This window comes from Mobula birostris, chromosome 4 (assembly GCF_030028105.1).
Source record: "Mobula birostris isolate sMobBir1 chromosome 4, sMobBir1.hap1, whole genome shotgun sequence".
Taxonomy (NCBI): domain Eukaryota; kingdom Metazoa; phylum Chordata; class Chondrichthyes; order Myliobatiformes; family Myliobatidae; genus Mobula; species Mobula birostris.
The window spans coordinates 6425871-6443506 of record NC_092373.1 but is presented as its reverse complement, the minus strand read 5'-3'; the positions used below and the strand labels follow the sequence as shown (position 1 = coordinate 6443506).

Genomic DNA, 17636 nt, shown 5'->3' with positions numbered 1-17636 from the left:
CCCAGCACACAACAGCAAACATGATCGCACTGGCCACCACAGACTCATAAAACATCCTCAGCATCGTCCGGCAGATGTTAAAGGACCTCAGTCTCCTCAGGAAATAGAGACGGCTCTGACCCTTCTTGTAGACAGCCTCAGTGTTCTTTGACCAGTCTAGTTTATTGTCAATTCGTATTCCCAGGTATTTGTAATCCTCCACCATGTCCACACTGACCCCCTGGATGGAAACAGGGGTCACCGGTACCTTAGCTCTCCTCAGGTCTACCACCAGCTCCTTAGTCCCTCATACATTAACCCTTTTATTTCTAGGATCTTCCTCATGACACTCCTCTGGAGCTTCTCCAGTGCCAGCACATCCTTTGTTAGATAAGGGACCCAAGACAGCTCTCCGCAGTTTCCATTTCCATCACTGCTCCCCTGACCTGTGAGTCTGCTACGGAATAACGTCTGACCCTTCTTTCCCACCATTCCAGGGGCTGACTCACCTTCACCAGCACAAGGTTATCCACCGGGACATCAAGGGCCAGAACGTCCTGCTGACGGAGAATGCTGAAGTGAAGCTGGGTGAGTGTGTGTTTGATGATTCTACGCTTCTGCTGTTTGCTGGCGAGAGCTGTTGGCCTCCTGTTGTGGAGCTGGACATTTGAGCGCTCCAACCAAAGGTGTCCCTGAGTTGGCTGTGGTGATCACAATCAGAATTGGATTCACTATCATCGAGCTATATGATGTAAAATGGTTTGCTGACGTGGTAGATGGTGTGGGGAGAATGGGAAGAAAGACACAGCTCTACAATGCTCAACATCTCACATCAGAATCAGGTTTAACATCGCTGGCATATGTTGAGAAATGTGTTGTTTTGCAGCAGTGGTACATTGCAATATGTATTTAAATTACAATAAGGCATATATCATCATCATCATCATCATCTTTGTGTGCTGTGTTGTATGACATGGGTGATCGTGGTCTTTCCATGACCATGATTGTTCTTAGCAAATTTTCTCACAGAAGTTGTTTGCCTTCTTTAAAGGATGGGTGACCCCAGACATTATCAATACCCTTCAGAGATTGTCTGCCTGGTGTCAGTGGTCACACAGCCAGGACATGTGATCTGCACCAGCTGCCCATACGACCAACTTCACGTGACCCTGACTGAGGTGAGGGCGCCGGGGAAAAGCAGGTGCTGCTCCTTGCCTAGGGGTGACCTTCAGGCTGGTGGAGGGAAGGAGTGCCCTACACCTCCCTTTTATATATTTAAATTAACAGTGAAGAAAAGAGCAAAAGAGAAAACAGTGACAGTGTAGGTGGGGTCATTGCCCTCTCAGAAATCTGAACGCAGACGGGAAGAAGCTGTTCCTGAAGTGTTGAGTGTGTGTCTTCAGGTTCCTCCTCCTCCTCCTTGGCAGCAATGAGAAGAGGGCACGACTTCGGCGATGGCACTGCGTCAAGGAGGCACCATCCATCATCAATGATCTCCACCATCCAGGCCATGCCGTCCTTTTGTGGATACCGTTGGGCAGGAGGTTCAGCAGCCTGAAGAGAGCGGTGGACTCTGCCCAATATATTGTGGGCATATCCCTCCCCCCATCTGTAATATCTGCAGGAGGGGCTGCCTCAGAAAGGCAACATTGATGATCATGGATGCCCACCACCCTGACCAGGCCATCTCACTGCTACCATCAGGTGGCAGGTACAGAATGCTGAGGTCCCACACCACAGGTTCAAGACTGGCTACTTCCCTTTAACTGTTCATTTCTTGAGCCAACCGGCCCACCTTAAATCATCAGGTTCTGCAAATGGTACAAATCCAGAGCAACACCAACAAAACACTGGAGAAACTCAGCATCTGTGGAAGGGAACAAAGAGTCGATGTTTCGGGTCCAGAGCCTTCCTCAGAATGCAATTGCGTCTGCTGGTGCTGTAAGGTGCTCTGCTAACCGCTGCATTACAGTACCGCCCATAGTTGTTCTCGAAGCTGGTGGTGAGGACTTCAGGCTTCTGGTGCTCCTGCTGGATGGTAGCCGTGAAAAGTTGGCATGACTCAGATGGCAGAGACCCTTGATGACGGATGTTGCCTTCCTGAGGCGTCACCCCTGTAGATGCTGTCAGTTTGTGGCACCACTGCAGCATAGCAATAAGTGTGATGCTTTTACAGCTTGGGGCATCAGAGATCGGAGTTCAATTCGGTACGTTTCCCCCGTGGTCGCCTGGGTTTCCTCCAGCTTCCAATAATGTACAGGTGGGTCAGTAGGTTAATTGGTCACTATAAATTGTCCCGTGATTAGGCTGGGATTAAATCAATGGATTTCTGGTGGAACGTAGGGAGGGATGTGGCCATGCTACAGCACCTTTGGCTCTGCACCACCTCACTCTTACCCATCAAATATCCATCAATTTCAAATCTTAAAAGCAATTCCTCGTTCTCCCTTACCTGCTGTTCTTATGACTTACCCTTACATCTTCAGTGAGCAAGTGTCTCCCATGTGCTGAGTTTTGGCCTCCAGTGTTGAGATAGGTTCCAGGAGAAGGGTGTTCCTCTGGCCTCTCAGCACTGTTGCTCCTGCCCTAGCTTGGGTCTGCTGTCGCTTCACATCTCTACCCCCTCCACTGAGATGTGAAGATAGCTATCATCTCTGCACCCACATGTTGCCATGAGGCCATAAGATAGCCGAGAATAATTAGGCTATTTGGCCCATCGAGTCTGCTCTGCCATTTCATCATGACTGATCCATTCTTCCTCTCAGCCCCAATCTCCTGCCTTCTCCCCATATCCCTTCATGCATAAAGACTTGGCCTCCACAACTGCCTGTGCCAAAGAATTCCACAGATTCACCACTCTCTGGTTAAAGAAATTCTTTTCATCTCCATTCTAAAAGGACGTTCCTCTATTCTGAAGCTGTGTCCTTCGGTCTTAGACTCTTCCCTCATAGGAAACATTCTCTCCACATCCACTCTATCAATAAATTTCACCATTTGATAGTTCACCCCCTCAGTCTTCTAAATCCAGTGAATACAGGCCCAGAGTTACCAGACGCTCTTCATATGACAAGCCGTTCAAACCTGGAATACATAGAACATCACAGAACAGTACAGGCCTTTCAGCCCATGATGTGGGCTGACATTTTACTCTACTCTTAGATCAATCTAACCATTCCCTCCCACGTTACCCTCCACTTTTCTATCATCCATGTGCATATCTAAGAGTCTCTTAATGTCCCTAAGGTATCTGCCACTACAAGCACTTCTGGTAGTGTGTTTCACGCATCCATCACTCTGCATGTGGAAAAAAAAAACTACATCTGATATCCCCCCAAATCACCTTAAAATTATGCCCCCTCGATTGAACCATTTCCACACTAAGAAAAGAGTCTCTGGCTGTTGACTCTATCTATGACTGTTATTATCTTATACACCTCTATCAAACCACCTCTCATCCGCCTTTGCTCCAAAGAGAAAAGCCTGAGATCACTCAACCTATCCTCATAAGATGTGATCTTTAATCCAGGCAGCATCCTGGTAAATCTCCTCTGCACCCTCTCTAAAGCATCCACATTGTTCCCGGAATGTGGCTACCAGAACTGAACACAATATTCCAAGTGTAGTCTAACCAGGGTTTTTAGAGCTTCAACATTACCTCACGGCTCTTGAACTCAACCCCCCGACTAATGAAGGCCAACACACCGTATCAGCTTGCAACAAATTTATGGCCGTGCAGCCCAAGATCTCTCTTCATCCAGACTGCTAAGAATCTGCCATCAACCACGTACTGTGCCTGAAAGATTGACCGTTCACAGTGAATCACTCACATTTTTCTGGACTGAACTCATCTGCCACTTTTAGCCCAGCTCTGTATCCTGTTAATGTCCCGTTGTAACCCTCTACACGATCCACACAATCAACCTTAGTGCCATCTACAAATTTGCTAGGCCGTTAGCCCATGAGACATAGGAACAGGGCTAGGCCATTTGGCCCTTCGAGTCTGCTCCACTAGAAATGGCTGATCCATTTCCCTCTCAACCCCATTCTTTTGCCTCTCCATAACCTTCAGGGAATCTTGCACAAGGACTCCCAAATCCCTTTACACTTCGGATTTTTGAACTTTCTTCCTGTTTAGAAAATAGTCTACGCTCTTATTCCTTTACCAAAGTGCGTGACCATGTACCTCTCGACATTATTCCAACTGCCACCTCTAATGTGTTTAAGTCCTCTGGAGCCCCTCTGCTGCCCCTCCACCTTTCTTTGTATTGTCCACAAACTTTGTCAGAAAGTTTGTACTAACTTCTACTTCCTCATCCAAGTCATTGATAATAATCACAAGAGCTGGGGTCCAAGAGCAGACCCCTGTGGAACACCACTGGTCTCTGACCTTCAGGCAGAATATGGTCTTTCTTCTACCTCCTTGCCTTCTGTAGGTGAGCCAATTCTGAATCCACACAGCCAAGTTTCCCTGAATCCTGTACCTCTTGACTTTCTGAATGAGCTTCCCACTGCTAAGAATCCTACTGTATACTTTGCCTTCAAGTGCAGGGTGGAAACTATCCTTCCCTTACCCTCACTTTCCGCTTTCCACAGGGATCGTTTCCTACGTGACTCCCTCATCCCTCCCAACTGATCTCTTTCCTGGCACTTATCCTTGCGAGCAGAACAAGTGCTACACCTGCCCCTACACCTCCTCCCTCACTACCATTCAGGGCCCCAAACAGTCCTTAGAGGTGAGGTGACTCTTCACCTGTGAGTCCGTTGGGGTCATATACTTTGTCCAGTGCTCCCAGTATGGCCTTCCATATATCGGTGAGGCTCGACGTAGATCGGGAGACTGCTTCACCGAGCACCTACACTCTGACTGCCAGGAAAAGCGGGATCTCCCAGTGGCCACCCATTTTATTTCCACTTCCCATTCCCGTTCGATATCTCTACTGTTGCGATGAGGCCACACTCACGTTGGAGGAACAACACCTTGTATTCTGTCTGGGTAGCCTCCAAGCTAATGACGTGAACATTGATTCTTGAACTTCTGGTAATTGTACCCCCCCTTCACGATTGCCAATCAGAGTCAGACTGAATATCACTGTCATACGTTGTGAAATTTGTTAACTTAATGGCGGCAGTATAAATAAATATAGAGAGAAAAGCTGAGTTACATTAAGTATTAGCAGTATATGTCTATTAAATAGTTGTTAAAATACGTAGTGCAAAAATAAACGGAAATAAAAAAGTAGTGAAGTGGTGTTCATGGGTTCAATGTCCATTTAGGAATCGGATGGCAGAGGGGAAGAAGCTGTTCCTGAATCGCTGAGTGTGTGCCTTCAGGCTTCTGTACCTCCTACCCAATGGTAACAGTGTGAAGAGGGCATGTCCTTTGTGGTGGGGGTCCTTAGTGATGGACACCGCCTTCCTAAGGCATTGCTCCTTGAAGATGCCCTGGATACTACGAAGGCTCATACCCTCGTTTTTCAAGTTCTTGCAACTTACTTCAATCTTGTGCAGTAGCCTCCCCATACAGTGATGCAACAGTCAGAGTGCTCTCCTGGGCACATTTGTAGACAAACCAAATCTCCTCTGACTCCTAATGAGATATAGCCACTGTCTTGCCTTCTTTATAACTGCATCAATATGTCGCACCCAGGTTTGGTCTTCAGGAATTTGGAATTGCTCCCTATTCCTACTTTACTCTCACACCTTATCCCCTAACCTGCCCATCACCTCCATCTGGTGCTCCCCCACCCCCTCACTCCCGTTCCCTTTCTTCCATAGTCTTCTCCCCTCTCCTACCAGATTCCTCCTGCTCTACCCTTTATCTCTTCCGCCAATCGACTTCCCAGTTCTTTACTCCACCCCTCCTCCTCTCCCGGTTTCACCAATCACCTGCCGCCTGTACTTTTCCTCCCCTCCCCCCACCATCTTATTCTGACTTCTCCTCTTTCTTTCCGGTCCTGATGAAGGATCTCAGGCTGAGATGTTGACTGTTAACACTTTACCGTAGATGCTGCCAGGTCTGCTGGGTTCCTCCAGAATTTTGAGTGCGTTGCTTATCTATGATATCTTAAATGTCCCCGCTATATCAGCCAGGTGACTGTCAATTTCTCCCTGTAACTCCATCATTGTTCGCCCGACATAACCGTTGCATGCTGACTTGTTCCCCCTCAACCAATCACAATCCTCCTTGCTGAACTGCACAATGCACACCAGCCAATCAGACATCCGAAATTCCACCGGTTTTGCTGTTGCTCTGGTTTCTTTCCCAGGATTCATGCTCGGTACCTGGAGGTTCCAGGAGATGCTAGAGGAGGGTTTTCTGAATCCAGGCAGGGTTGTTAGGGCACCTTTCCATGGTGTATCCTTCCACAGGCTCCCGAACTGACGCCCCAGTTCTCTGTGCTCTGGCCTCACTGCAGTTGACTTCGGAGTGAGCGCGCAACTGGATCGCACGGTGGGGAGGAGGAACACCTTCATCGGGACGCCGTACTGGATGGCGCCGGAGGTGATCGCGTGTGATGAGAACCCAGACGCCACTTACGACTTCAAGGTGAGCAGAGAATAGGTGGTAGTGCCCAGATTATCCATTCCGCGCATAACCAACCCCCCCCCCCACCCACCCCACCACCACTCTTCCCAATGCATTTCGTCAGACCTTACAGCAATGTTTGCAGACTTCAGCTGGGGAGTGCAGTTGACAGTGTTGGATTATCATGATCCACGGGAGGGTTTTAATCAGCTTGGCAAGTGGGCTGAAGAACGACAAGTGGAGTTGAGTGTGAGTGTTGCATTATGGGAAGACACTCGAGAGTGGAACTTTTACACTGAATCAGAATCAGGTTTAATATCACCAACATTTTAAGGCATCCGTTAGTCTTGCAAGACCATGGATCTGCGCCTGGAAAGTCTTCACTCTCCAGGGCGCAGGCCTGGGCAAGGTTGTATGGAAGACCGGCAGTTGCCCATGCTGCAAGTCTCCCCTCTCCACAACACCAATGTCGTCCAAGGGAAGGGCACTAGGGACGATACAGCTTGGCAGCAACATACATGATGAAATTTTGTTGTTTTGCAGCAGCAGCGCATTGCAATATGTAAAATATACTATAAATTACCATAAGTGGCCACTTTATTAGGTACAACTATACGCCTGCTTGTTAGTGCAAATATCTAATCAACAGATCCTGTGGCAGCAACTCAGTGCATAAAAGCATGCAGACATGGTCAAGAGGTTCAGTTGTTGTTTAGACTAAACATCAGAATGGGGAAGAAATGGGATCTAAGTGACTTTGAGTGTGGAATGGTGGTTAGTGCCAGACAGGGTGGTTTGAGTATCTCAGAACATGCTGATTTCCTGGGATTTTCACACACAACAGTCTCTAGAGTTTACAGAGAATGGTGCGAGAAACAAAAAAAAACATGTAGTGAGCATCAGTTCTGTGGGTAAAAATGCCTTGTTAATGAGAGAGGTCAGAGGAGAATGGCCAGATTTGTTCAAGCTGACAGGAAGGACACAGTAATATGTTATAACAGTGGTGTTCAGAAGAGCATTTTTGGATGCACAACATGTCAAAACTTGAAGTGGATGGGCTGCAGAGGCAGGTGGCCACAAACACGGTGGCTAAAAAGAATACAAGACCAAGGAGCTGATTATTGACTTCTGGAGGGGAAAACCAGAGGTCCGTAAGCCGGTCCTCATCAGATTGTCAGGGATGGAGAAGGAGAGCAACTTTAAATTCCTCAATGTGATCATTTCAGAGGGCCTGTCCTGGGCCATCATGTGAGTGCCATTATGAAGAGAGCACAACAGTGCCTCTACTTCCTTAGACATTTGTGAAGACTCGGCGTGACATCTAAAACTTTGACAAACTTCTATAGATGTGTAGTGAAGAGTAAATTGACCAGTGTGGAAACACCAAGGCCCTTGAATGGAAAATCTTACAGAAAGTTCTGGGTGCAGCTCAGTACATCACTGATAAAGTCCTCCCCACCATTGAGCACATCTACATATAGCACTGTTGCAGGAAAGCAGTGTCCATCGTCAGGGACTCACACCACCGTCCAGGACATGCTCTCTTCTCACTGCTGCCTGTGGGAAGAAGGTACAGGAGCCTCAGGACTCACACCACCAGGTTTAGGAACAGTTATTACCCCTCAACCATCAGGCTCTTGAACCAAAGAGGGTAATGTTTAAGTGAATTTTGGATAAGTACATGGATAGTAGGGGTATGGAGGGATATGGTCCCGGTGCAGGTCAATGGGAGTAGGCTGTTTAACTTCATTCAACTTCACCAGGCCCATCATTGAAATATTAGATTCTGGACTAGTTCCTGAGGATTGGAGGGTGGCTAATGTAACTCCACTTCCGGGGAATTATAGACCGGTTAGCCTAACGTCGGTGGTGGGGAAACTGCTGGAGTCAGTTATCAAGGATGTGATAACAGCACATTTGGAAAGTGGTGAAATCATTGGACAAAGTCAGCATGGATTTGTGAAAGGAAAATCATGTCTGACGAATCTCATAGAATTTTTTGAGGATGTAACTAGTAGAGTGGATAGGGGAGAACCAGTGGATGTGGTATATTTGGATTTTCAGAAGGCTTTTGACAAGGTCCCACACAGGAGATTAGTGTGCAAACTTAAAGCACACGGTATTGGGGGTAAGGTATTGGTGTGGATGGAGAATTGGTTAGCAGACAGGAAGCAAAGAGTGGGAATAAACGGGACCTTTTCAGAATGGCAGGCGGTGACTAGTGGGGTACCGCAAGGCTCAGTGCTGGGACCCCAGTTGTTTACAATATATATTAATGACTTGGATGAGGGAATTAAATGCAGCATCTCCAAGTTTGCGGATGACACGAAGCTGGGTGGCAATGTTAGCTGTGAGGAGGATGCTAAGAGGATGCAGGGTGACTTGGATAGGTTGGGTGAGTGGGCAAATTCATGGCAGATGCAAATTAATGTGGATAAATGTGAAGTTATCCACTTTGGTGGCAAAAATAGGAAAACAGATTATTATCTGAATGGTGGCCGATTAGAGAAAGGGGAGGTGCAACGAGACCTGGGTGTCATTATACACCAGTCATTGAAAGTGGGCATGCAGGTACAGCAGGCGGTGAAAAAGGCGAATGGTATGCTGGCATTTATAGCGAGAGGATTCGAGTACAGGAGCAGGGAGGTACTACTGCAGTTGTACAAGGCCTTGGTGAGACCGCACCTGGAGTATTGTGTGCAGTTTTGGTCCCCTAATCTGAGGAAAGACATCCTTGCCATAGAGGGAGTACAGAGAAGGTTCACCAGATTGATTCCTGGGATGGCAGGACTTTCATATGAAGAAAGACTGGATGAACTGGGCTTGTATTCGTTGGAATTTAGAAGATTGAGGGGGGATCTGATTGAAACGTATAAGATCCTAAAGGGATTGGACAGGCTAGATGCAGGAAGATTGTTCCCGATGTTGGGGAAGTCCAGAACAAGGGGTCACAGTTTGAGGATAGAGGGGAAGCCTTTTAGGACCGAGATTAGGAAAAACTTCTTCACACAGAGAGTTGTGAATCTGTGGAATTCTCTGCCACAGGAAGCAGTTGAGGCCAGTTCATTGGCTATATTTAAGAGGGAGTTAGATATGGCCCTTGTGGCTACGGGGGTCAGGGGGTATGGAGGGAAGGCTGGGGCGGTGTTCTGAGTTGGATGATCAGCCATGATCATAATAAATGGCGGTGCAGGCTCGAAGGGCCGAATGGCCTACTCCTGCACCTATTTTCTATTTTCTATTCCACAACTGACAGACTCACTTTGAAGGATTCCTCATCTTATGTTCTCGATATTTATTGCCTGCCTATTAATTATTATTCTTTCTTTTTCTATTTGCGCAGTTTGTTGTCTTTTGTACACTGGTTGAATGGCCATGTTGATGCGGTCTTTCATTGATTCTATTATGGATGTTATTCTATTATGAATTTATTGAGTATGCCCACAAGAAAATGAATCTCAGGTGTTTATATGGTGTCATGTATGTACTTTTATAATAAACTTACTTTGAACATACACTCAATAGCCACTTTATTCAGTACAGGAGGTACCTCATAAAATGGCCACAGAGTATATATGAAATGCGAAATAAATAGCGTAAAAAGAGAGGAGAAATATTGAGGTATAACACGTGGGTTCATAGTCCATTCAGAAATCTGATAGCGGAGGGAAAGAAGCTGTTCCTGAAATGTTGAGTGTGAGTGCTCAGGCTCCTGTTCCAATGGTAGCAATGAGAAGAGAGCAAGTCCTGGGTCTTCGGGGTCCTTCGTGATGCATACCACTTCTTTGAGATATCGCCTTTTGAAGCTGTCCCTGATGGGGGGAAGGCTAGTGCCCATGATGTCTGAGTTTACAACCTTCTGCAGCTTTTTCCAATCCTGTGCAGTGGCCCCTCCAGACCAGGTAGTGATGCAACCTGTCAGATTGTTCTTCATGGTACATCTGTAGAAACCTACGAGAGTCTTTGGTGACATACCAAGTCTCTTCAAGCTCCTAATGAAACATAGCACCTTCTTCATCAATACGTTAGGCCCAGGAAAGATCCTCAGAGATGCTGGTGCTCAGGAACTTGAAATTGCTCACCCTTTCCACTTCTGATCCCTCGAGGAGGATCAGGTGTGTGTTCCCTCAACTTCCACAATCATCTTCTTGGTCTTACTGATGTTGAGTCCAAGGTCGTCGTTGTGACACCATTCAACCAGCTGATCTTCTCACTCCTGCACACATCCTTGTCACCATCTGACATTCTGCCAACAATAGTTGTGACGTTGGTGAGTTTATAGATGGTGTTTGCACTGTGCCTAGTGACCCAGTCGTGGATGGGTAAGCTTTCTGTGAGAACCTGATTTTAACCTTTTCCTGGTTTTCTGTTGACAGAGTGACCTGTGGTCTCTGGGGATCACTGCGATGGAGATGGCAGAAGGAGCCCCACGTAAGTCTCCCAACTCAGGAGCGAGTTTAATGTCATGTCCGCACATATGGTGAAGCACAGGTAGAGTGAAAGACTCCCAGCAGCATCCGAGGCACGTAGAGACAGACAGCACAGAGAAAATCCGGAACATAGAGGTGTACAGGACAGTGCGAGCCAGTCAGCCCACGGTATAGTGCTAACCTACTGCACCATGAATCTCACCTTCCCCCCCCTACACAGCCCATATGCTCCATTTTCCTTCCAACCACGTGCCTGTCTTAAGAGTCTTTAAAATGTCCCTGATGTATCTGTCTCCACCACCACCCCGGTTGCATTTCCCACACATGCACCTGCGTTAAAAACCCACCTCTGCCTTTCCTCCATTCACCTTAAAGTTAGCCATTTCTGCCCTGGGGAAGAAGTCATCCGGCTGTCTGTTCTCTCAATACCTCTTCAGAATCAGGTTTAAAATCACTGGCATCTGCTGTGAAATTGAGTAACTTTGCGGTAGCATAGTAGGACAAAACTATGAATTACATTAAGTACATATAGATGGCCAGTTAGAAGTCTGATGGCAGAGGGGAAGAAGCTGTTTCTGAGGGTGTTCCTTCAGGCTTCTGTACCTTCCCCCGATGGTAACAATGAGAAGATGGCATGTCCTGGGTAATGGGGGTCCTTAGTGATGGACACCTTTTTAAGGTACTGCCGCTTGAAGAGTTTTTGGATTCTATGGTGGCTGGTGCCCATGATGGAGCTGACTAAGTTTACAACTCTCTGCAGCTTACTTCGATCCTGTGCAGTAGCCCCACCCTTCCCCTCCTCATACCAGAGAGTAATGTGACCTCAGCTGAACACAATACTCCTCGGATAATTCCGCGTGCACCTTGGAGGGTGACAGCAGTGGGCTGAGGCATAACTACAGAGATACCAACATGTTCTCCCAGGAACTCTCGTTCTCACACTCTCTATCTCTCTCTCCCCCTCACCTTCTCTCTCCCTCACCTCCCCTGTCTTTCTGTCTCCCCCAACACCTCCTCCCTCTCTTTCCCCCAACCTCCTGCTCTCTCTCCCACCTCCTCCCTCTCTCTCGCTTTCTCTTCCACCTCCTCTCTCTCTCTCTGTCTCACCTCTGTCCTCCCTCTCTCTCCCTCCCCACTCTCTCTCTCTCCCACCTCTCCTTCCTTCCCCTGCCTTCCTGCTTTCTTTCCTCCTCTTTCTCTGCTCTTGCTTTCTTCCTCCTTCCCTCCTTCCCTTCCTTCCTCTCTCCCTACTTTTTTCCCTTATTCCCTGTATCATCCCCCTTCCCGACCTCCTGTTCCCCCCTCTGTCTCTCCTCACTTGCTCCCATCCTCCCTTCCTTACCTCTCACCCTCTCCGTCTCTCCCTGCTTTCTTCCTCCCCCCCCATCCTTGCCCTCGCTCCCCGCACCCCACCCACATTCTCCCTCCCGCAGCTCTGTGTGACATGCACCCGATGAGAGCACTGTTCCTCATCCCCCGGAACCCACCGCCACGGCTAAAGTCCAAGAAGTGGTGAGTATCGTCGTCCATGCTGTGTTCACCCACCGCGAGCCCAGGTTCCTCAATCTCCACCTGGTGATCTCGGGGAGCCGAACTCCGCTCTCACCCTCACCTGGTGATCTCGGGGAGCCGAACTCCGCTCCCACCCTCACCTGGTGATCTCGGGGAGCCGAACTCCGCTCCCACCCTCACCTGGTGATCTCGGGGAGCCGAACTCCGCTCCCACCCTCACCTGGTGATCTCGGGGAGCCGAACTCCGCTCCCACCCTCACCTGGTGATCTCGGGGAGCCGAACTCCGCTCCCACCCTCACCTGGTGATCTCGGGGAGCCGAACTCCGCTCCCACCCTCACCTGGTGATCTCGGGGAGCCGAACTCCGCTCCCACCCTCACCTGGTGATCTCGGGGAGCCGAACTCCGCTCCCACCCTCACCTGGTGATCTCGGGGAGCCGAACTCCGCTCCCACCCTCACCTGGTGATCTCGGGGAGCCGAACTCCGCTCCCACCCTCACCTGGTGATCTCGGGGAGCCGAACTCCGCTCCCACCCTCACCTGGTGATCACAGGGGGAGCCGAACTCCGCTCCCACCCTCACCTGGTGATCTCGGGGAGCCGAACTCCACTCCCACCCTCACCTGGTGATCTCAGGGGGAACCGAGCTCCACTCCCACCCTCACCTGGTGATCTCGGGGAGCCGAACTCCACTCCCACCCTCACCTGGTGATCTCGGGGAGCCGAACTCCACTCCCACCGGGGAGCCGAACTCCACTCCCACCCTCACCTGGTGATCACAGGGGGAGCCGAACTCCGCTCTCGCCCTCACCTGGTGATCTCGGGAAGCCGAGCTCTACTCCCACCCTCACCTGGTGATCTCAGGGCAGCCGAGCTCTACTCCCACCCTCACCTGGTGATCTCAGGGAGCTGAGGTCTACTCCCACCCTCACCTGGTGAACTCAGGGGAGCCGAGCTCTACTCCCACCCTCACCTGGTGATCTCAGGGGGAACCGAGCTCCACTCCCACCCTCACCTGGTGATCTCAGGGAGAGCCGAACTCCGCTCTCACCCTCACCTGGTGATCTCAGGGGGAACCGAGCTCCACTCCCACCCTCACCTGGTGATCCGCCGAGGATGTCAGGAGAGAGCCAAGCTCCCAACCTCTTGGTGCTTTGAGTGTCTTGCCTCTAGTTTTGATGGTGTTATTCCAGGCCCCCCTCATTCCTCTAAGCTCCAGCGAGTGCAGGCCCCGAGCCATCAAATGCTGCTGTTATGTTAACTCTTTCATTCCCGGGATCATTCTTGTAAACCTCCTCAAGACCCTCTCCAATACCACCCACCCTTTCTTAGATAAGGGAACCGCAACTGTTTCCCAGCTACCTTCTCGTCAGTAATAGCGACGACGCTCACTTCTGCCTCCTGAGATCCCCTTCATGTTCGCTCTTCCTGGGCTTTTCAATATTCACCTGGTTTCAGTAAGATCCCACCTCATACTTGTAAACTCCAGTGAGTACAGGCCCAGAGCTATCAGTCGCTCCTCTTTCATACCCGAAATAATTTTTGTGAAACTCCTCTGGACCCTCTCCAATGCCAGCACATCTTCTCTTAGATAAGGGCCCAAAAACCGCTCACAATACTTCAGTGCGGTCTGACCATTGCCTCATAATACCTCAGCACTGGAGATCGTCCCACCTCCCTCCAGACTTAAAGGCAGAAAAGGTTAAAGATTCATTTTATATTTCAGACGTAAATCTAAAGAGTGAAATGTGTTATTTTACCAATAAGCAACACAGTCCGAGGATGCGCTGAGGGCAGCCCGAAAACATCACCATGTTTCCGGTGCCAACAGAGCATGCCCGTAACTTACTAGTCCTAACCTGAACACCCTTGGACTGTGCGAGGAGCCAGGAGCAGCTGGAGGAAACTTCACATGGTGACAAGTTCCTTATGGACAGAGAGGGGATTAACTCACGATGGCCTGTAAAGTGTCATGCTACCTGTCACTGGTTTTCATCCATCTGCAGGTCCAAGAAGTTTGTGTCTTTCATCGAGGGGTGCCTGGTGAAGAACCACAGTCAGCGGCCTGCCACTGAGCAGCTGCTGAAACACCCTTTCATCCGGGACCAGCCCAACGAGAGACAGGTCCGTATCCAGCTCAAAGACCATATTGACAGGACCAAGAAGCGGAGGGGTGAGAAAGGTACGTGTTTCGGAGGGGTGGTGCCCTTTACCAGTGGGAGGGACCGTTGATGGGCAGGGAGGCAGGAGTGTCCGAGGCACTGGGACCCTCGACCAATCAGTCACCTCCTCTGTCCTGGCATTCTTTGACCCGCGCACTACGTTCCAGTTCCAGCTCCCACAAAAGGAGTGCGTCAGGAACTCGGTCCCAATGTGTTCTTTGAACCGTCCAACCATCCCACAGAGTGTACACCAGCCCGGAGCAGTCCACTCCATCACCCCTACTCCCTCAATCATATCCCCCCTCACAACCCTTGCACCCACTTCATCTTCATTCCTACCGGCTCCCTCATTACCTTTACCTCCTCAGCTCTTTGCAGCCCCCTCTGTTCCTCCCTGAGGGACGGTCAAGCCCACAGGTCTGTGATCTCCCGACCTTCTCCATTCCTGATTCTGTCCACACCCCTCAATTCCATCACTTCCTCCAGCGGCAGCCTTTCCTCCCTCTGTCTGGATCCTGAGCTCCAGAATTCCCTCCAACAGCGGCATTCCTCCCTCTCTCTGGATCTCAAGCTCCGGAATTTCCTCACTCCACCTCTCCTTCCATGACCCTGATGAAAATCAGACTCCGCCAGACCTTCCCCTTCCCCTCAGTTTGACCCTGACTCAGGCTGTCAGAATGCTCCGCTGCGTCAAAGGCTTCAGTCCGGACCAGGCCGCTCCTATCCTGTCTCCGATAATGTGCAGATTTTCTGTTCCCTCAGATGAGACGGAGTATGAGTACAGCGGGAGTGAAGAGGAGGAGGATGAAGGAGACGTTGGAGAGCCAAGGTAAGGTACAGTTGTGGGTAGCAGGAGGAAAGAGCAGTCAGCAGCCTCTGCTACTGACCCGAATTTGGTAACATAGGTTCAGCAAAGCCCTCAACTCCCTCACTCCCCTCCACCTCCCTCAATCCCTCAATGAGCTCGTCCATCCACCTCCCTCACCCCTCCACTTTCCTCAATCCCTCAATGAGCTCGTCCATCCACTTCCCTCAACCCCTCCACCTTCCTCAATCCCTGAATGAGCTTGTCCCATCCTCCTACATCACCCCCTCACCTCTCTCAATCCCTCAATGAGCTCGTCCATCCACCTCCCTCACCCCTCCACCTTCCTCAATCCCTCAATGAGCTCATCCATCCACCTCCCTCACCCCTCCACCTTCCTCAATCCCTCAATGAGCTCGTCCATCCACCTCCCTCAACCCCTCCACCTTCTTCAATCCCCCAATGAGTTTGCCCCCTCCACACATGCACAGATTGTTTCTGTACCCAGTCCTGGGACAATAACCGTTTCCCCCGGTTGACCCGACAGCTCCATTGTGAACCTGCCCGGCGAATCGACTCTGCGGCGAGACTTTCTGCGTCTGCAGTTGGCCAATAAGGAGCGCTCGGAGGCACTGCGCCGGCAGCAACAGCAGGAGCAGCAGCGGGAGAACGAGGAGCACAAACGGCAGCTGCTGGCCGAGAGGCAGAAACGGATCGAGGAGCAGCGGGAACAGCGGCGGCGGCTGGAGGAGGTAATGGAAGCAACGGGCGGCACGATCCGGACATCACACACAGAGTGGGACGGGAAACAGGTCCAGGGCAACACACCCGGAGTGGGACGGGAAACAGATCCGGGACATCACACCCGGATTGGGACGGGAAACAGGTCCGGGACATCACACCCGGAGTGGGACGGGAAACAGGTCCGGGACATCACACCCGGAGTGGGACGGGAAACAGGTCCGGGACATCACACCCGGAGTGGGACGGGAAACAGGTCCGGGACATCACACCCGGAGTGGGACGGGAAACAGGTCCGGGACATCACACCCGGAGTGGGACGGGAAACAGGTCCGGGACATCACACCCGGAGTGGGACGGGAAACAGGTCCGGGACATCACACCCGGAGTGGGACGGGAAACGGATCCGGGACATCACACCCGGAGTGGGACGGGAAACGGATCCGGGACATCACACCCGGAGTGGGACGGGAAACGGATCCGGGACATCACACCCGGAGTGGGACGGGAAACAGGTCCGGGACATCACACCCGGATTGGGACGGGAAACAGGTCCGGGACATCACACCCGGATTGGGACGGGAAACAGGTCCGGGACATCACACCCGGATTGGGACGGGAAACAGGTCCGGGACATCACACCCGGAGTGGGACGGGAAACGGATCCGGGACATCACACCCGGAGTGGGACGGGAAACAGGTCCGGGACATCACACCCGGAGTGGGACGGGAAACGGATCCAGGGCATCACACCCGGAGTGGGACGGGAAACAGGTCCGGGACATCACACCCGGAGTGGGACGGGAAACAGGTCCGGGACATCACACCCGGAGTGGGACGGGAAACGGATCCGGGACATCACACCCGGAGTGGGACGGGAAACGGATCCGGGGCATCACACCCGGAGTGGGACGGGAAACAGGTCCGGGACATCACACCCGGAGTGGGACGGGAAACGGATCCGGGGCATCACACCCGGAGTGGGACGGGAAACAGGTCCGGGACATCACACCCGGAGTGGGACAGGAAACGGATCCGGGGCATCACACCCGGAGTGGGACGGGAAACAGATCCGGGACATCACACCCGGAGTGGGACGGCAAACGGATCCGGGACATCACACCCGGAGTGGGACGGGAAACAGATCCAGGACATCACACCCGGAGTGGGGTGGTAGGTAGTGGGACACAGGACGTCACCTCTGGGGTAGGGTGTGGGTAGTGGGACACAGGACATCAGCTCTGGGGTAGGGTGTGGGTAGTGGGACACAGCACCTCACCTCTGGAGTGGGAGGATGTAGGTAGTGGGATTTGGGATTCAGGGTGGGCAGCCAGTGTCAGGGCATCACCCCTGAGGTGGGGCTGGCAGCAGGGTCTGGGCTTTCTCCTCTGGGGTGGGCCACTGCACTGGCTGTTCTTGTTTTGCTTTCTTTCCCCTTCTCTTCCAGTCCTGATTAAGTGACTCAGCCTAAGCCATCAACTG

General features: G+C 51.0%; 1 protein-coding gene across 4 annotated transcripts in view; it reads left to right on the top strand.

Annotated features, from left to right (window-relative positions):
* LOC140196143 (traf2 and NCK-interacting protein kinase-like) overlaps positions 1-17636 on the top strand; it is a 290127-nt gene that overhangs the window by 133003 nt on the left and 139488 nt on the right. For all 4 annotated transcript variants that reach the window (XM_072254879.1, XM_072254878.1, XM_072254877.1 and 1 more), the window contains exons 6-12: positions 477-567; positions 6396-6526; positions 10882-10936; positions 12369-12447; positions 14453-14628; positions 15371-15437; positions 15961-16165. In XM_072254879.1, coding sequence (XP_072110980.1) covers positions 477-567; positions 6396-6526; positions 10882-10936; positions 12369-12447; positions 14453-14628; positions 15371-15437; positions 15961-16165 — 804 coding nt within the window. The remainder of the gene's footprint in view (positions 1-476; positions 568-6395; positions 6527-10881; positions 10937-12368; positions 12448-14452; positions 14629-15370; positions 15438-15960; positions 16166-17636) is intronic.